This window comes from Falco peregrinus, chromosome 3, assembly GCF_023634155.1.
Source record: "Falco peregrinus isolate bFalPer1 chromosome 3, bFalPer1.pri, whole genome shotgun sequence".
Classification (NCBI taxonomy): domain Eukaryota; kingdom Metazoa; phylum Chordata; class Aves; order Falconiformes; family Falconidae; genus Falco; species Falco peregrinus.
The window spans coordinates 113,712,451-113,733,761 of record NC_073723.1 but is presented as its reverse complement, the minus strand read 5'-3'; the positions used below and the strand labels follow the sequence as shown (position 1 = coordinate 113,733,761).

At 43.0% G+C, this 21,311-nt stretch overlaps 1 protein-coding gene across 4 annotated transcripts in view; it reads right to left on the bottom strand.

The window, feature by feature from the left end:
- Positions 1–18,523, bottom strand: part of CLSTN1 (calsyntenin 1) — a 39,948-nt gene extending 21,425 nt beyond the window's left edge. Inside the window, exons 1-3 of one of the 4 annotated variants that reach the window (XM_055798710.1) lie at positions 18,229–18,523; positions 8,139–8,261; positions 1,322–1,351 (exon numbers count right to left, since the gene is read on the bottom strand). In XM_055798710.1, the coding sequence (XP_055654685.1) occupies positions 1,322–1,351; positions 8,139–8,261; positions 18,229–18,331 (256 nt within the window). In that variant the 5' untranslated portion in view covers positions 18,332–18,523. The remainder of the gene's footprint in view (positions 1–1,321; positions 1,352–8,138; positions 8,262–18,228) is intronic. The other 3 variants (XM_055798712.1, XM_055798711.1, XM_055798713.1) reach the window with 3 other exon arrangements.
- Between the last annotated feature and the right edge of the window lie 2,788 nt (positions 18,524–21,311).

The following is a 21,311-nucleotide window of genomic DNA, read 5'->3' as shown; positions in this document are numbered from 1 at the left end:
TGGACAAAGCAAGAGCACTGTGCTTTAAAATGGGTGATTTCTGGGAACTTTAGTAAAAAGAAGCATACGTCTGCCTTCCAAGCAACTTGTTTACTTTACATCCATTCATGCAGGAATACAAAAGAGAAAAAGAGAAATGTAGACAGGCATTTCACAGGAGTACTTGAGATAGCTCTAGGGTAACAGTAGATCTTATGAGAGCATACAGCCAAGGCCACTGGTAATATCTTCTATGCCAAGCTACTGGGAATAGCTGGGCAGCTTTGTTTTGACCAGAGCAAAAGGTTAAAAATGCACAGTTACAAGTCAAGGGATGAAAAAGCTTCAAGTATAGGTTCAGCACCATAATTACAGAAATTCTGTCAACAGATCAAAGAACAAAGTCTTCCTGTGCAATGTACCTGGCTAAAATTAGGGAATCAAAATAAACTACTGAATGAGAAAGGTAGAAATACCAACTTCTCAGGCATCCATTTCAACAGCTATCTACTAAGACACACCAAATATGTTAGCCAAGGAAGCTCTCACATGGAATGATTTAGTAGGCTTTCCTTTCTGTTCAAACTCTTCATCCTACCAGACTGGCAAGAGAAATCCCTAGTACATCATTTCAAAACACACCTAAGCCCAAGCTTACACTACAAGACCTCTTGCTGGCACAGCTAGGTCCATCTGTCAGCAGCAATGCGGAGTGAGCCTAGCATACCCAGCCGGGCTAACAAAAGCCACTCAAACAGCTCCATCACCCACACTGTGGTTTTACCTGTGTAACTTGTTATCATTTTGAAGGTGATTTTCTTACACCATAAAACACTACTTTGCTATTACAGTTGCAGTGGTATCATAGTACCAAGAATGCACTCCTCCTGTAAACGTGTCTAGAGGTATTAAAAAAAACAGATTTAAAACTACTGAGGTACGTACTGAAGGATGTGTACTGCAGGGAAGGTGATACAATGCTTCGGCAGTTAAATGTTACTTTACAAAGCATATGACAAAACTTAAGTTGCCCCAGCGAAGTAAGCTATCAGTGAAAATATCAGAAAATGCTAATTCCCCCCAAAACAAGTTCTTCAGTGTCTGCACAAGGTACAATAACCCCAAATGGTTCAAATGGATGTCTGATTTACAGATATTTCTAACCAAGGGTTTGGTTACGTAACAGTTTTTATCAATATATTTTAAAATATAAAAAAAACTGGGAGAATAAATGGGACAAAAGAGCATGACAGGATCTTCTGTTTAAGTGCTGATTCCCCATTTCATAACCAAAGTTAGTAGGTTAATATTCATAAAAGGGATAGAAAGAACCCTTTATCACCTTCTTTGGTGACTGTCACCTCAAAACTCTCTAAAGGGAGAAAAGATAAACCCAAGTCAGTAACAGGAAAGGCTGAAAGGGAGCAAATAAGGAAAAGGCAAAGATGCACACATCACACAGAAAAGCTTTGGAAAAACTGTATTTTAAAATTCCAGTGGTGTTTTACTGTAACTGTTATAATTTTAGAGGTTTAGTTATGTTAAGTATGATTTAATCTTGTAACTCCAAGTTGTCATTCGTAAAACTTTGAAGTATTTAGTATGTTTCTCAAAAGGCTTCTTTCTTTTTTCCTTTTTTTTTTTTTTTTTTTTTCATAATACCAACTGCTAAGGAAAAGATATTTTCAGAATTCCATGTTGATGAACTATCCATAAAGTGGTATTTACCAGATTTATACTACTCTATTTAAAGAAGACACATTAAATATTTTAAAGAAGCTTTTATCTATTATACCAAAACCACTGTATTTCTACAATTAAACAACTTCATACTCTCCTTCCAAATAACAGAAAAAAATTTTAAGCGGTTACGAGATTTTTGTATTTCCACATAATTTTTTTATCAGTCTTGGATAACACCTTGCACTTGCAAAATTTGAATTCTACATCAAACTTGACAGTAATTCATTAATAAAAAACATACCCATTAAATTGAGAGTCTAATGAACATAAAAGCCGTAATGTAAGAAATGGGGAGGGGGGAGCTATACATTTTCCTAGCAGTATACTGCTTTTCCAAGTTAAACAAGCAACTACCAGCTTCTATCATTTTATTCTACTGCTGAAATACAAGAGATGCAGGTACTCAAACATATTAATCTGCTAGTACTGAGGATGCCCTGGAGCAGCCTGCCTTGCCCCCTCCGGCCACTCCAGAGAAGAACAGGCTTCCACAGTGCCCTGGATCTTCCACACTTCAGAGGAGATCTCAGACGTAACAGAGCTTTACAGTGTATTAGATGGCTCTGCCAGGCACCTGGAATGCCTTCACAGTCCTAACGAACAGACAGTTAATCCTATTCTTCACTCCCCTGCAAATCACAATTTCTTAAACTCCCAAACTGCCACGTTTTACATACCATCCAGCATACCAATTATTTTTTCCTGATGACCATCACCTTTGACCTAAGCTCCAGTACAACAAAGCAGACCTGTACCCTTGAAATCACCTCTGGCAGATCTCCTGTTCCTTCTCACACATTTCAAACAACTTGCAGTCACACAGTTATTCAAGTCTCCATTCTAGAGTGGCCTTAAAGAGAGGTCAGGCACTACAGTTAGAGAAATGCTTCTCTTAAAAAGGCAAATTTACAGTTTAATAATGAAATGGAAATATAATTAAGGAAAATTACCTTGTAATGTATTATGATTTCTAGTCCTTCATTTTAAAAGGAGCCAGTTTCTGAAATAGCTCTCTAGTGGTTCTCCCTGAAACTCACTTCAGGTAATCCCTAGATTTATAATCAGCTCTTTATTTTAATGCACCAAGTATGCTGCCTCTTGGGGCACCCACATAATTTATTTCAGTCTATTCTTACACAGGATATAAATATAACCCCAGATTTTAATGTGTTTTGGCAATAGGATCATTCAAGAAAATTTTACACTGCATAAAATTTGTGGCCAACACCACATCAGTCAGAAGTGACATGCCCTCTGCAAGCTTCTAAATATTCCACCTCCCCTCCTCCTGTACACCCACCTCCCTGCTCCCTTCCAGTAACTCTAACCTTGAGAGTCAAGTATTGTGTGTGAAACATTGAGATTTGGGGAGAGAGCAGGGAAATGGAAGGTAACATTAAAGCAGAAAGCCTGACAACGGAGAGAAGAGGGAGAAGTATATTAACGGGGCAATTACCTATCTGGGAGAAGGGGAGGTTGTTTAAAAACTGGTCAGTTCTTTATCATCTCAAGTGACCTTTAGCTCTGGCACCAACCCCAGCTTGGCTGCTAGGACACTCAGGCATTGTATTTTTGGCTCCTGGGCATAAGACGTAAATAAGCTTTCGGGTAAATATCCATATGCCTCCAGATGCTTTTTAAGGTGTACTATAGCTCAATTCCTGCCAGCTGTTTCTCAGAACAGTAACTGACCCGATACAATCGTATTTTCCAGTTCACACGCTAGTAAGATTACCCCAAAAAGCCCTTTCAGTACTACACAGACAAGGTTCTTCTGATTGAAAATGTTAAAATGCACAAAAAAACCTATGGTGTTACTTATAAATGCTCTAAATAAGCAAATGCAGAGCTCCCAACCTAACAAGCTTTTTAAGCTCCCTTCTTCAAAGTGTCTCTGCAATGAAAAGAAGCAAAAAGGAATAATTCTCTGAAGTACAAAATATTTCAAAAATTAAAGCTCCCCTTCCTTTCTCCAAAAAGTATTAGACTGTTACAGAGCTGCTTCAAGCCAAATAAGAAAATTTTCTGATTAATAGTCCCATACACAGATGATACTAACTTTCATCTCAGTTATGAAATGCATATATTTATATAGTATAGGTAGACTCTTCTGTGATTACAGAATTCTTGGCAGTGAATTTTTTTTTATTGCCATTAAGCAAGCTTAGCCCCATTCCATGCTCCCTAACGTTTCATGCTATGCCATACATACCTAATACTTTTTCTCACTTCATTCTGAAGTTGAGATACATTACTAAAATAAATTTCTACCTCTCCTAATCTTAGAACAGAATGATGATCAATCTGTAAATTAGTTTGTATTTGACATACTGGGAACTGTTCAGTTAAATAAACTGTAACTAGGATAGCACTTTACAGTGCTTCCCTCAGCTGTAATTACAGTTGAAAAAACATTTCATTTTACAGGTAACACAGGTCTGTGGAACTTACGTTAGCCAGAAGACATACAGTAATCTTGTATCCTAAAAGCATTCTGTATTTCCCCTTTCTAGTGTAGCACAATCAAATGACAGTGAGGATTTGGTAGAATTTTAAGGCTTTGTTGTTTTTTACTGTTTTATCTCTTTCTGTACCGTTATGATACAACGAGGTAAAATAATTATATTATATAGTTTAAAAAAAGCTTTGCAAGATATTTAAACTGCACATACAGTATTTGACTAGACACTCTTCAACCTCTGGAGTCAGCTATCCCTCTAGATTTCCATTCCACAGGAGATGAAGTATGTCCTCCCAGCTCTAACCCAGCAGCAGTCTACATGAGGACCATGGAAAGCCTTCAGGAAGAGCCTCTCATTTCAATGTGCGTACAGTGCCTCCTAAACAAGTATTGCTTAATAGCATACAAAACCGATAAAAAGCAAACCAATTTTAAATTCCACAATTAGCGGTAACTCCATGTCAGTTTGTATTTGTCTGCTGGTAAGTGCATACCAAAACGTCACTTCACAGATGCCTTAAATTTGATGCAAAAATGGCTGAAATACTATTTTATAATATACATGTAATATAAATAGATGTAGAATTTTTAATAACAAAATTTCCTCTAAGGTTTGCCAACCAGCTGTGCAACTGAACCACTCATTGGATGTGACGAGATCAAAATTTTTATCTGTTTGCTTACACAGCATCATTCATCATCTCTACACATTAATTCTTTACAGGCGTCACTGGCTGAGCGCCGCATGACGGAGGCTGCTGCAGCCAGGAGCCAGCACAGCTCCCTGCCCCAAGCAAACAGGGCTGGTGGGCAGCAGCACTCGCCCACCACCACCTGCGAACCCCACACGCCTCCGGGCAGAGGCTGACAGAGAGGCTTGGGGGATTTAGGGGGGGGTGGGGGTTAAAATAAATGAATATAGATTGTGCGAGATCATTTTCACAGCTCTATGCATATTCATGCTCTAAATCAAAACATTCTTAACTCCCACAAAAATACTTCTTGCATCCCAGATTAGTAAGGGGAGAATAAAGTATTGTGGCTGAGAAGTGGTTTTCTCTAGGGGGGGGGTTGTGGGGAAGAGGGATTAAAACCCTGTTACGGACACATCAAAAATCCAAGGAAACACATCCTTCCACCAGGGAAACATTTCAAACCTCTTGCTAGCAAGACCCTGCGTTATAATCTTACAACAAAACACATTCAGCTAAGCTAAGGCATCCAGATATAACACTGTTTGTTTCAAATGCAATAAAAATTCAGTTCCTTTTTGCACAGTAAAGGGGAAATCCATACTGAGAGCTTCAGACATCAAAATTATTTAAAACGTGGATTACTGTAATGTACAACAGAAGATGTAGCTGCCCTTTATTTTATTTTTTCAGCAAAACCATTCAGAGCTAAATTCCAACGTGACTCAATGTGAGACGTAGAAAAGTTTCACTAAGGAATAAGAATGGCCACTGTCTTCTCAAGCAGATCTGAAACAACCATGGCACAAAAGACCGACTCGGTAGGGCCTCTCTACACATCAGGCAGTATGGCAAGGCAACCTGCCATGGCTGTACCAATTACCCTAGAAATAAATGTCTACATCACTCTACTTACTTTTGCACATCTGAATGGTAGGATCCTACCCACAGCACGAAGTGGGCAAAGCAGTAAAACGCTACTTTCACTTGCCCCACAGTTCATGTGCTACAAAGTATTTACATGAACTAGGTTCAAGAGGTTTCGACATGCTCAATATTGAAATAAAGCAAAAAGCTCTATTTAAAATATTTTAAACCTGCAGACAGTTCAGAAGTTTCACAGCTCAGCCAGTGGGCCCACTTAATTAAAATACCCAACTTTTTGAAGCATGAATAAATCTGATTTATAAGTAGGAATATACCAGTTAGGGCTGAAACAGCCATTTAATCCTGAAAATGCTTTGGTTTGCTGTGAAAACATGTCACTGATCTAACAGACTTCTCGCACCTAAAACACCCACGTAAGATGCTGCTGGACAATAACAAAGCCATTCTCCGTTCTCAGCCATGACTACAGCACCACCGACGGGAACTGGTGACGCTCATTCAACACGCCTCCTTACATGTGGTCTCCTCGAAGACAGATTCAAGTATTGTTCCATTTAATGGTAGACAAATACTTCCACATATTCCCACAGCACAGTCATTCAAAATGTGTGCAATTCAAACCCAACAGAGTCATATCAAGGAAAATTTATTTACAACATTAGCGTGCTACACTCTGAATTTAAGGTAACTATTTTAAATCCATTGTTTTGCTGCTGCTTAAGAATTGTTAAGTTTTTGAAAGCCGAAATATATAACATTTATACAAACATTTAATAAAACCAACTTCCAGTTCATAAAAACGTTCATTGAAAGAAAGGAGGTTTAACCACTTTAGATCAACACAATGCAAAAGCAGTCTCATCTGAAGAGATACTTTGACATTGGATTCTCCTCTGCAAATCTGACAATGTATTTGAAGATACTCTGCCAGTATTTTCCTAAAGCTTCATGATAGCCAGCACTCAAGAAAACTTTACTATTCACCAAGAGGTATAAAACTGCCATTTGCAGAATCTGTTCAATGCTGTCAAAACCACCAGCACCACTTAAGCACTACAAGAGATGATTCATATTCTCCTAATTACCAAGTACACAAGTCAGCCTCCCTATGCTCCTTTTACTTAACAGATTTTGTGTATCCCAACACAAGCTTCTTCATTTGGAAATGAAAAGTTTTTTTGTTCACAGACAGCAGTTTTATTTCCAGTTAAGATCACTTAAGAGCCTCTGCCATATGTATCTAATACATGAGAAAGTGTTGAATTTCAGAGGTTTGCCATTATCTCTGAACTTCCTGAATTTGTAAGGCAGCCTTGGAGATAATTACAGCCTTATAGTAACGCAACACAACTGTTACTTTAAGTACCACTTTAAGAAACTGTGACCAAGCTGCCATAATGCTGTAGCACACAATGCAGTCAGCATGCTGAACATTTCAAATGGCTGTTAATTTAATCACTCCCTTTTTCTATCACTTCCTCCTTGAAGCCAGGCTGAGCAGTGTTCCCAAAAATGGCTAGTATCATATCCTGTAGGTATTATACTAGAATTCTTAACTCTAAAATTAAACTTACCCAAGCAAACTTCTGCAAGTATCTCATTTAAGCTTGTGTTATCCACTACAACTGATTTAAATACCTGCAAATGCCCAACGGTATTCTTCAAGCACAATTTTCCAATATTTTGTCATACCAAAAAGATACTTTCCATACTACTACATCAAATTAATGAATACAGTATTGTTAAACAGTAGTTTCCAGAAAAAAAAACAACAAACTACTGCGGAAGCTTCTAAGAAAACTGTCATCTGTCAGTCCTACGTTGAAAGTGAATTAGCCATTCTGCAGATATCATGTATCATTCTCCATGTTCTTTGCTAAAGAAGAAAAAGCCTTTTCTTCAGGTAGAAGAGGCTGTCCACTTTTAAAAATACCCCAGACTGCTAAGCAAACTTAATTCTACTAATTGCTGTTTTCAATTCTATTAAGACACAAATCAGAAACACCAAGAAAACCCAAAACTCTCTTCAGAATGTTAAGAATAGTTTCAGAACTCCCAGAGTAAATGCTGTGAAATGCAGAATCCTGAGGATCGAGAAAAAGATTAACTGGAGCGGGGGTGGGAATTAACATACGCACATGAAATTGAAAGCAGCATGGAATACCTGCAATATAGAGTACTCTCTGGTTTGGATATTTGGATACAGCTGTGTATACAAAATAAAACTCTGGTCCACGCACAAACATTTCCTAGGGTCTAAAAGCTTTGAAATACTATGCTAGTGTTAAGGGAAAACACACTAAAAACACACAAAGCATTTGCTCTCAAGAAAGCATTTCCACTTCTTCAAAAAGAAATGCAGATTAATTCCTTACCTGCAAAACGCAGAGGCGCATCTTTGTCCAGGGCTATTAAGGGGGGGTCCAAGAGCACCGTGTTGTCATTTTCTGTAACTATACCATGATAGGTTGTTTCAATCCATGGCTTATGCTTGTTAACTGAAAGGAGAACAAAGTACAAAGTCAAAACATTTGAAACTGACTTTAAAAAATACTTTACAATACTGATTTCACCATTTTCCTTTTTCTGTATCTGAATCAGCATTTTACAAAATTAAAAAATTTGAGACACAAAATCCTGTTTAAGTATGTTCAGAAGAGTGCAGTGTCCCTGTAGGCTTTCCAAAAGTAACTCAGAGAATCTGAATTGGTCTCTTAACTATGCTGGGATTTAAGATGTCCCTAAAGTGCAACTCAAAAACCTTCTAACAGCGACAAGGAGCCGTTGACAGGAGCGCCAAGCATGACACCAGAAAAACTGATATTCAGCACCAAGTGAAAAAAGACTGGCCAACATGAAACACAAGGGTTTATTTAACTCTCTCCAACATGGAAAACCTGGAATCCAGTTGGTGGACTATTTTTCAAAACAAGAAGTCTTTTTCTAGTTTCAGCATTTTGTCCTGTATGGGGTTTTTTATTATCATTAAGAGAATAGGCAGAAAAGAGATCAAACTTCACTAATTTCTACACAAGGCCCGAAGACATTTGCCGAGGAAACAAACGGGGAGCAACAGACATTTCTGTCCCAGCGTAAGACCTACACCTAGAACCTTCGGTATCAGTTTCACCAGTCACTCATACAGCATCCCAGGTGAAGGAGAAGCCCAGGAGTTCTGCTCATGCTGGGGAACTACACAAAACGCAAGACAGGGAGAGAGAGGAGAGGCAATCGGAAAGGGGGAGACACCAGCTTTTGCAGCCGTGCACCTCAGCAGCAGGGGCACCAGGCAAGCCCCTGGCCCTGCGGGGTCTAGTACTCTGCTCTTTAATCCAACATACGCCTGGTGCAGATTTCAAACACTGCTGGAAGAAGGGATCACAGTCTTCAGGACTTTTCTGTCACCTAATAGAACGCCTTGAAATCTGAGCAAAATACTGACTATTTTTTGTGTCACTTATTTAGTAGTGACTTTAAGAGACTGGGAAACTCCACTAAAAAATCACCCATAAAAGCACTCTTCAACTCTGCACAGAAGGATCTGTAAACCGATCACTTGAGCATGTGTAAGGTGACGGATCTCCTTCCTCTGCTGCAAAGAAATGCAGGATCTTCCCTTGTCAGCTTGCAAAAACAGTTTTTTCCAGTACATCACAAAAAATGCAAGACAAAATCATATGTAAATCACATGTTATCTACTAGGCTATCATCTACTACATGACAATCCAGTGTGAGAGTGCCTTTATTATTAAATATTTACCTTTAATGTTATGCTCTCCAAAGATAAATACAGCTCATAGTCTGCAGAACCAGTGGAAGTGGTGTAACAGCTAATTCTTCTTGACAGTTCAACATATTGTTTCTCCTGGTCTAGCTCTCTTCATGCTGAGGTTCTACATGCATCAGTTTTACCTAAATTGTTTTGGGCAATTTCTATCTGCTACTTAAAAAAACCTCTCAAGGCTACCACATACTTGTGCTGCTTAAATTAACACTACTTCCCCGGATCCAATTCTGGAGGGTTGTACATACCCAGCTGCTTAGAACCTATGGAAAACATTCATCTAGAGGGCCAGAAAACCGCTCCTCACCAGACAAAACCCAAGTCAATCTTCAGCAAATTATGTACAGGAAAATATCAAAAAATGCTTTGCTAGAGGTTATAACAAATACACCACACTATTCAATAACCAAATTCAATAGGTGACATCACCCAGATTTTGGTCTTCATGAGATCAAGTACTTACAACTTCTGAAAGAAAAGCCTGTGCAATCACAGCAAAGAATATACTACAGCTAGAACACAACAGTGTAGTTATACTGTACTGAGACAGTTGAGTGCTGCTAGTTCACCTCTCTAAAGAACTGTATCAAGCAGATTGTCAAAAGAGGCAGAGATGTAAGGATAATCTATAACCCAGACTTTCAAATCCTGCGTCTCCAACAAACTAAAGTGCATTCATGATGTCTGTCATAACGCTTACCCAGGAAAACTGAATTCACTGCGATAAAAGGACACTTAAACAAATGATTAAACCTAGAGGTAAAGAACTCATATAGGAAATGATAACACACTCCCAATACGCTTTCATCTGCAATCTTTTCCTGGTTAGTAGTAACAAACTGGTAGACAGGATATAATATCTTCATACGTAACAATGCAGCAAGAGAGAACTCGCAACAAACTATTTTAACGCAAACAGTGTTTAATTACAGCCATGTGTGGTTTTACTCAATATGGCAATGCTATCTTTCTTGCCTCAATACACTCACATGGGCATGCTTTCAATATTTGGCATACCAGCTAGCCAGCTCAACGCCAACCACACTGTTCTATTTGCCCGAGAAGCACACTGCCGCAGCACCCTCCCAAGAACCTGGCGTTTTGTAACGACTTTGTCACGCTCAAAGGGACGAACACACTGTTCCTCCCTCAGAGGGAAGGAAGGTGCCGGTAACTGCTGAAGCATGAGTCTGACTGAAACACACCTCTCAATTCAAATCTGTCTAAAGGAAAGCATTCCGCTAATACAGCTACGGCTGGCAGGGGCACCAGGAGGACGCAGGTGTGTGTTTTTCTGTCCACGCATCTGGGGCAGCTGCACCCAGACTGAAGATGTCACAGTCCCTTCATCTGTTCGTCTTCGTCTTTGCAAGGACCTAGTAAAAAATACTGGAACAGATCTCTGCTGGAGGAAACCCCATCTCCCTCCTAATGCTTCTGAACATAGATTACGGTTTTGGGTTTTTAAGCACTGAAACACCTTCTCCTAATTTAGCAACCTACAATAAATCCCACTACTGTAGGGTAGGGAATTCTATAAAAGCCTGAAGTACTGTAACCACATGTGAACAGAATTATGAGTATGCTAAGCATCTGCAGAGTCTAGTGAACCTTCAAACAACAGGCCCAGTTAAAAGCAAAGTCATGTCCTTTTATTGTGCTGTAGACAATAAAATCATAAAGCTTAAACCCCTTTGTCTTTAGGAAGGCTAAAACATCACCAGATTTTAAAACATAAAGCTTAAATCCCTTTGTGTTTATCAAGGCTAAACATCACTGGATTTTAAAAACCAAACTTACTGCTGAATGTCCAGGAAAGGCCCGTTATCCATGTTTGTGATCTACTGACTCTAGCATAACCACGTACTGTAAGAAATTCCCAAGCTAGCATTTGAAATATGAGGCAGCTCACGAGTGATACACTGCTGCTTCCCTTGAACTGCAAAACTGAACCAAGTATTATTCTGATCTCAGTCTGCTGAGAGATTATTAAAAGTTGGACTGAAAACTATCCTTCCACATTTTTTTCCCCCTCTTTAATGGTCAGGACACTCCTGAAACCCACAGAGAAAGTTGTTCAAAGCCAGACTGTCAATTTCAAACCAGAACAGTTGGCCTATTCCAAGCCTGACACTAACAAAGTGCCCTGAGCTGTTAATCTCTTGCCATTTAACTGGGATAAACTACTCGGGTTTCCTTGAAATACAATATTCACACTATTTGTAAGCGCCTCAACTGGAATCTGTTGTAAATCCCAACTAGCATTTAATCTAGTCAAGTGGGGGAAGCTACCCTGGGCATGCCACAGCAAGCTGACTTCTACTTAGTTTTTAGTGGCCAAAAAAAATTAAAAAGGCAGCTAAGCACAGCTCTTTCTCCAGGTAGCAAACTGAATTGTAAAGCTCATGCTAGAGCCTTTACTGCAGCCAAGCAATGACTGAGCACACACGTGCAAGGTGAGCACAAGCCACCTTCTAACTCGATTATCTAAAGAGAATTGCTGCTAAGCTATCAGATGAAAGGGAACCGGTGCCTGATGTGACGTGTCCCTGGAACACACGGGTTTAAAACACCACTCGCCCTAGGTAAATGTGCTCTGTGTCTTGTGACACCCAACAGACCAGCTCTCACCAACACTGACTGGAAGTACTACTGGCTGTTCTGCAGAACAAGGAATGCGGCCTCAAAGAAAGGATGCTTCACCAAGAGCAATGGCTGATGCTGCAGAATGCAATCCATCAGATCAACCAGCAGCAACTTTTTGCTGCTATTTAAAAGAATTAATGACTGTAAATGAATGTGTAGGCAGGGCAATGGGGTTTAGCGCTAGTACAGAAACTTTAATCAAAAGCTATAATCTTAAGACAATCAGAATTAATTCAGTTCTATTTTTTGAATGTGAACATATTAAAATTAAATGTACTTATCAAAGTCCTTTCTGAGGACTTCCATTATCTTCTTACAAGTGGTCAGAAGTTCATTTGACTTAAATGGGATCTGGCATCTACATAACTGAAGATTTAGACACACCTCGACCAAGAAGGCCCGTAAACTGAAAATAAGTTTTCTTCTGGATAACTACTTTAATATACAGTGTTGTTTAGCCACGCTGCATATCTTTAGAACTAGATCATTTGTGTCAAAATGAATTCTTAAGAATTAACCTGTAAAACACACTGAACGAACTCAATAACAAGTACTAGGCTTTGAAAGCTAAATATTCAGTCAGTGACAGTAAAGATAAAATACTGATTTTCAAAATCCACCTCTGAGACTTTGTGAAAAATCTGGAGATTGCCTAAAAAGAAAATTACATTCTCTATTAATTCAAATGAATTGCACTCAGTGAACTGAGTAAAGTCCTTCACTCCTGTCCGAAGGTCCAACAAAAACTGATTGCTGTACATCTTTTGTGTCTTCCTCTTGGTGCAAGAGAATACAAGTATGCCTTTCAGTGAGACAATAAAAACCCTAAAGTATGTCTTACCTTCAATATTCGTAACTTAGTACTCTTCTGATGAAATTCCAAGCAATATTATTAGAAGTTTGTGTAGTACCTAACAATAGAAAATTACAGCTCAGCCAAGGAGTAAACATCTATGTGATAAAATATGCCTTCTCCACCCTGAAAGTAAAGTTTAAGGAAGGCTGTAGCATGGCCTAATTATAATGTGTGTTCTGTTCCTGCCCTGGACTCAACCAGCCTGCAATTCAGAGCTGTGCCTCTGATTTTCTGTTCGAAAAGGGTGAGGATTAACTTTGCATATTATCAACTTGAAATATTATCAGTGGTAATGAAAAGATTTATTGTGTTTATTTAATTAGGTCTTCTCATACCTAGAATTTTATCAAAAATCATCATCTTACAACCAGGTACAAACAATGGGATACAATGGAACACAACCTTTGCTCAAACATTGAGTTTCTCGATAGTATGGGACTTACCTATAGTACAGGTTTCCAAGGCAAACTACAATTTCCATTACTGGGACACAAAACCAGTAAGCAGTAACAAAATATAGGGGGATGAATCTGCTCCAAGAGAGTGATTAGGTAAGGGTGTGAGCATCCACTACCGCTAACCTCTACGGTTCCCAGCTGAAAGGAACTCAGGTGGTTGAAATTCATCCCACATTTTCAGACATCTGTCTTGGATTCTTTGCCACAATAAGGAACACTTGTAATGTGTGCTCTGGAAGCTCAACTGTCACACACTGGGAGCATAAGGTAGTGTTTATAAATTGTCAGGTGCCTACAGTCTGAGCCTGCACAATTAATACTTTCTCCAAACACCACCTTCAAACTAATGGCCGCAGGAATTCAACGGGTTTTATTAAATTATATTTTGCCTAGGGAAAAACCTCTGGTTTATCACCACTTACAGAGTTTCCTGTTCTACACTGAACCAGCCGCCTAAATATGATTTTATTTGTACACAGACAGATGGAAGTTTTGCTATTAGCTGAAACCCAGGTACATGCAAATGACTGATTAGAAACTAGTTGCAGTATTATCCACAGCTGCAGCAGCAGCAACGTTCAGAGTGCCAAAGACCTTGGACAGAGGATATGCTGACCAGATTTCAATTTGGATAAAAGCCTGTCAAAGAAAACAGCAAAACCGAAATATCCCACCACAAAACAGTCTAAACAGGATTAAGGCAACAAAGCCTTAATTTTTGAAGTGAAATTTAAAATGTTTTAAACTAAACAGAACACTGAAATAGAAAACATAAGCCTCTAACTGTAAACACTCATTTAATAAATGTTCTTTTAAACGTTGCTAATTATAGTGCAACAGTAGAAATCACCTACTTTCTACCTGTTGTCATATTTATAGATTTCACTCCTTGAAAGGCAGTCTTGCTTACAGATACAGCAAACATCATTTTTCAGTATAGCCAGCACTTGTTGACTCCATTTAAAAACAAGGGAAACCAACTGGGAGCAGTAGCAGCAACTTGTTTTCAATCTGAACACAAAGCAAGTGAGATGAGACCTAATACTATAACCAAAGGGCAGACAGAGAGTTCTTCAAAGGCACTGAGGTTTCTAATAATCCTTTTTAAAGGCTCCTAAGGAGGTTTAGTCCCTACTGAAGCCAATGTGAGTCAATCAGTACGAATCAAATAAATTAGAGTGCAACACAAGATTTATTTAAGACCAAGGCTTCCAACAGTAAACTCTCCCATGTTTTGAGGAATTGCTTCTGTCTGTACCAATAATGATAATGCTACAAGATGTATGCCCTTTAATATCATAAACAAAATTTCAGAGAGACTTCTCTGAATACAGCTAAATAGGATGAGAGATAAGGCTCAGACAAATGGTAAAAGTGCTTTTGTTCAGAGAACATCAATGACTACAGAAGTTTTTTGTCCCCTGCAGAACAGTTTCATAGCCATGAGTCACTAAGCTATCAGATACTTACGACTTTCATGGCAGAAAAAGCCACTTTACCCAGAACAACAGAATTATAATTTAATCTGTTTGAGATGTTCACATTATGCTGTCCTGGGGTCTGCCGTGGGTTTAACTCCAAGCCTTCTAACTTCCATGAGAAACGTGTCTGTGAGCCTAGCTTCCATCCTCCTTAAAAAAACCCACACTCTTTCCAATAATCTGGAACTGGTGATTTCAAGTCTGCAGAATTATTAAGGCCTCACACCAAAGATACATTTGCAAGTTTAGAAAAGTTTCTGTTGATGAATTTTTCTGGTAACCTGGCACAGACATTACAACATACAGTTTTAAGAATACTGGAGAAGACAACTGGCATGATAGTATTCCAAAGACAAAATAAACCATGCTTGCCCAGGCCATTTCTCCTCCATTTCAGTTTCCACAGCAGTGTATTATTTTATATAATATAGAGAGAAAAAGAGATGAAAATAGCGTGCATGAACAGATGGCTTTCCCAAGCATCATGCATCATAGAAAGGTCTAGCACTGGTTAATTCTGTCTCTTCCTTTCATAAATCCTTAGAGGAAAAAAAATACCCAGGCCCCATAAATAGCCAAATTGTCTCTTCATAATGCTTTAGGGTAGTCTTGAATTTCCTTGCCTCTAAAAAGGAGACAGAAACCTAACCACCAGCCCTGTATTCTGAAGGCTGTTCCCATGTCAAAGAAACATCTGCAGTACGACTGTGGTAGTGATGAGAAAGTGGTTTGTGGTTTGGATTTAAGACATTCATAGCACCACATAACTTCCTGAAGTAATCACAGATCAGCAAAGCTTCCTCAAGATACTATTATTTTGATCAATACCCTTCCTAAATGATGGTATGTTGGAAGGGACCCAAGGCAACAGAGGTATATCGCTCTACCTGGTGAGTAACTACAGAAGAAGCAGCCATTAGATGCACTGCCTTCTCGTCTGAAAAGTCAATCCATTCCCCTCCCTTTTCAGCTCCGTTGCTAAATATCCAACTGCTTCACTACGACAAACACTATTCGAACACACTGCTAACTACTGCTTTCCACTGCAATGTTAGCCCAACGAGCTTAGAACTATTTGGGTCAACTTGACCAATTACAAGACAAATCTAATTAAATTAAGAGTTCTGCATCAGCTGGAGAGCAATATGCCTCTTTAGAACCCGAAACCACTCTTTGCACTCCTTAAAATAACTACAGTGAAGACAGCAGGTCAGCTAGCTCACACTTAACTTTTGTGTAAGATCACATCCCCAAAAAGCTATTTCCATCATCAAAAAAGAAGACAGTTTTCGCTTCTGCCCCCCCCAATGGCTTCCACCGACCTCAAAACCAACCACTGTTACTTGCTGTATCTTAAACATAAATGTGTTGCAACCACAGGAATACGCAGGACTGGAGAGTGGAACCCCCCACTCTAGTGGAGCCTTTCCAGACCCTTTCCGCGCGTTACTGAACCAAGCACAATTCAGTTTTGACTACTTAGAATAAATGTTAGCAACCTCAGTAACAAGGACTTTCAAAGTCAGAGATGAAAAAAAATGAAGCTGAACTTAGGGAAAAAAAAAAAAAAAAAAAAAAAAAAAAAGGAACTGATAACACAGCACAAAACCTGAAAGCTTACCATAAACGCTTCCAAACCAATGCTTCTAACAACAGGGAAATGAAAGCGAGTTGCCTGAGCAGCCTTCCAACTGTTTTCCAGAGCCTACCTGCCATTAAATGCACCTTCATGTAACATTATTAACAAGAGTACCTAGAGCAGCCAAAATGTCATCAGGACCAACGCCAACTGCACAAACCAAACCAGACTAGGCCTCATACTGTAACTGTGTTACACGTGATGAAGTTTGACAGATCAGGACCTGCAGCCTAGCAGCTCTGTTGATCAGACTGAAAACAAATGCAGCCTGTAACTGCAGAGGAGCTGCCTAACAGAGCCGTCCTGTGCAACACCACCTAAATTTGACATTTGTTTCCAAGTACCTGTCCACTTTCTTTGAAAATGGGTTGCGATCTTAGTTTTATTCATCACTTCAAATGACGGAAAAGCCTAGCAATCCGATGAAACTGTGCTTCGCTGTTGGTGCGGGGTTAGCAATGTAATGGTTCCAAGAACGCTAATAAATTGGTGGTTCTTAGATCTTATACAGGTAAATTACAGCCACCTCCTGAACAGCTGGCACAGGACTCACCACAGCAGCAACTTCTTGATCCTACCCAGGGCAACTGCAGCAAGACTGTGTGTCCTTAACGCGTAGTTTTTGTTTAAGATCAAGAACTTCCCCTTCAATGTATCTGCAAGGCATTTTATAGCCACGCTTCTATCTACGTTCAAGCGCAACACAAGATCTCAAATCGCATCATACGATCAGCTAAACCTTGCAAAAAGGGCATTCTCAATTCAAGGGGTAACCTTCAGGTAAGGAAGCGCTTGCAAGCCGCTTAGCGAAATCTGCTCAGGAGGAGACCTGCAATGCGTATGCTTTTACTCCACAAGATCAATCAATAGCCACAAGGCCAACGTTTAAACACGCCGTATCGCTACGGTTTAGCGGAGCTGCGCGTTTCGCTCGCAGGCACGCCGGGGGTCTCCGCCCGAGCCTCGGCTCCCCGGGGGCTCCTGGCCCTGGGCTGCTACGTCCCCCTCCAGCCCGCCGGCCACCGAGGCTCCGCCGCGCCGGCCGCCCCTCCGAGCCCGCGGGGTGCGCAGAGCCGCCCCGGGCAGGGCCCCCCCCCCGGGCAGGGCCCCCCCGTTCCCCGCAACAAGTGCCGACCCCCGCCCGCCGGAGGCAGCGCTTATGTAACGCGGCGCACCCCGCCGCGGCGGGGCCGGGCCCGCAGCCGAGGCCCGCCGGCTCGGCGCTGACCTTCGGGGAGGGCGGACGGGCTCCGGGGGCAGGGGCCCGGCGCAGGGCGGCGCGGAGGACACGCCGCCGCCGCCCCATCCCTCCCCACCGTGCCGCAGGTGCGGCGGGTCACCACGGCCCGCAGGTAGCCCCGGCAAGGGGCGGCCAGCGCCCTCCCCCCCCCGGCCGCGCCGCCGCGATGTCCTCCGCGGCGCTCCCCCGCGAAGGGCGGCGGGACCAAGGGCACGGTCCCCGCGCCCGGCGGCTCCGGCCCTCCCCGGCGAGCGGCCACGCCAGCCGGGGACGGGGCGGGGGGGGGGGGGGGCAGACCTGCCGCCCTCCCGCTCCCCGCCGGTGCCGAGCAGCCTCCCCCGCCCGCCCCGGCGCTGTTTACCTCGGGCGGCCGCAGCTCCCCCGCCGAGGAGCGCGGCGAGCAGCAGGCAGGCGGCGGGGGCCGGCAGCGGGCGCGGCATGCCCGGGCGGTGCGGCGGCGGCATGGCAGCGCGGAGCGGTGCAGGGCAGCGCGCACCCCGGCTGGCGGGGCGGCTGTGGCGCCCCCGCTGGTCCGGGCCCCGCTCTGCGGAGGGCTCGGCCCGGCCCGGCCCTGAAGAGGAGGAGGAAGAGGAGGAGGGAGGAGAAGCGCTGCGCGGCCCCGCTCCGCTCGCCTTTTCTCTCCTCCCCCCTCCCTCCCCCGCCCGGCAGCGCGGCGCCCCGCCAGCGCCACCTAAAATGGCGACGGCCGGGCCCCCGCGCCGATTCCCAGGCGGGGGCGGGAGCGAACCAACGACGGGGGGGGGGGGGGGGGGGGAGGGGCGGGAGAGCCCATCTGCGCGCCGCGGGGCCCGGCCGCCTCCCGCCCCGCAGCCCGGCACTGCGGCAGCAGCCCTGCCCGCCGCGGCGGGGCCCGGGGGCGGCGGGAGCGGCGCTTGGTGCCGTGCGGCTGCGGGCGGTCCGCAGTCAGCGCCGGTGGCGCGCCCGCAGTTGGGGTCGGCCCGGGCTGACGAGCCCCCCACGGCTCCGAAAGTGGAAACACGTGCGGGGCCGGGCCGCGCCGCAGCGCCAGGGCAGAACCAGCTGCGTGCGGGGTCGCCCGGTACCACCGGGCCCAGGGCCTGCACCGGGGTCCCCTGCCCCAGGGCTGCGGGGCAGGGGGCGGGGGTGCAGTGCAGGGTCCCTGGCCCCGTTGCAACAAATCCCCGGCGGGGTGGGAGGCCCTTCTCGCTGTGGTTCTGCCGACTTCCCTAAGGCAACAGTCTGCGAGGTCCGTTTGGAAAAATTCACTAGTCCTGTCTGAGCCGGTGCCACAGCAGTGATGACGTTGCGGGGAACCTGCCCCACAATAGCAGAGTAACTTGCTCTTTCGTCGACAATTTCAATTAGAAAATGCTTCATCGGGAGAAAAAAATTCCTTACTGTAATCAGGGTTTTGCCAACTGAAATGCAACCAGCTTATTTTACAATTGGACAACCAACTTATTTTATAATTAGATATGAATACTCATGCTTTGTACCTATTAGCCACTTCACTCCCACAGTGAAATAAAAATAAAGTCCAGAATGTTCAAGATCCTAGAGATGTGGTATTTCTTTCTTTTAAAACACTACACAATTTCAATACCAAGATTGATCTGTTCCGCAGAACCCTCTGCCTCCCCAAGGCGAGCTGACAGCACTGCCCTCCCCACCACGACCCGCAAACCGAAGGGGAGACACCAACTTGGCCACTGCGCTCGGCCCCCGCTGAGCCCTCTGCCCAGTGACACAGTGCGACCTGCAGCAAGCCAGTGCGCTGGGGGGCCCAAAGCCGTTCTGCCCCCCAATGGCTTCTGCTGACCTCGAAACCAGCCGTCGTTACTTGCTATATCTTAAGCATAATTGCTAATACGAGCGCGTGCAGAGCGGAGAAGGAATGTGAAGAGAAACACACCGTGGTGCAACACAACGCCCCACCGCTACCCCGTGCTACGGAGCCATCCCTTAACCAGCAGCCAAGTCAGTCCCATTTCTCTCACCGACCGCGCGCCGCAGGCTACCTGCGCTACTGAGAGCTCAGGCATCTTTCTTTTTTTAAATGAAGCTAAAGCCTCAGTCTAAAACCCCTTGATTTCTCAGCCTGTCTAACATATGCTGGATGGCAGATCATGTCAGAGGAAGCCTGTAGCCCATCTGTTGCCAGAGAGCTGAGTCTTTACATTCTGCCAACGCAGCTTCAGCTGACAGTATGCCACATCATGTATTTTTCTTTTGTATGGAGAGCAGAAGGACTGTCCAGCTCAGGATGACTCCCAAACTAGGCTTACTAACTTAATGCATGAGCAAGAACCACCCCATTATTGAAGATCTGCAAGGCAAGACATCATCAGTTAAAAGATGATCACCCATTGACAAGTACCTGATATAACACAAATCAGTTTGCCCAAATAGTGGATATTGATTAGGAATATAACCGTGTACAGAGCTTGAATGTCAATATAAAAGCAGATAATTTTATACTAGGGGGTTTGTAGTCAGTGGCCAGCTGGCATGCAGATATATACACATATTCTAAAACATTTTCTGCCAAATAAGTCATTATTGCCTTTAAACCGGAGAACAACCAAGGTTCACTAGGTGTGGCAGAAAAGACAGTTTAGTTTCAAGAGCAAAATTTGCTCTGCAGTCCAGTTGGTTGTTCTGACCCGTTTAAACACTTCTGATTCTGCAGAAGTAGGAAGGAGAGACATTTTCAAGAGAAGAAATGCCATGTCCAGGTAAGCCTTATTTACTGCACAGTGACACCACCAGCTCAGATTAATTAATTAATCAGCTGAATCAGTCATGATGAAACTGGGACATTGGCAAGGAAGAAGGCACCGACTGCATTTCACTCCCCAAGCACAACTCCTCCGAGTCAGTTGTGACTAAGGCACTGATTCAGTAAAGCTGGTAATTCTTCAGTCTGTATTCTAAGATCAGTTAGATGATTTCTTTAGTTAAATGACTTAAGTGGTTTGAATTGGCAGTATAGTGATTGGAGATATGATAGTATGGGTCCTCTACCTGTGGTGGAGAGAGCAAAACAAAATTCTCATCCACGTCACCACCGGTGCTCCTCCGGCACTTACTCTGGAAATGTGGCTCATACAACATCCTCTCAGACACCTTCTGTTTCACAAAGCTAAACTTGGTTTGAATCGAGCAGTGTGAGACCTGCTATGCACCAGTCCCATTTTCTGTTAAACAATGGCTACACTGTTTGCCAGAGGTAACCACATTTCGCAAGCTGACAGAGATTCTCACTTTATCTGAAATGCCACATGCCATTATTTCAGAGAAACTCTGAGAACTGACTTCAGCACCTTCATTTTTCCCACCTATCTCCCTCCTACTCTCTGACCTGCTTCTCAGGCTCCAAAAAACCATTGATTTTTATTTTATTGGTAAGCAACAAAACTGGAACAAATGGCTCCTGGCAGAACATGTTTTCTGTTACAGCTG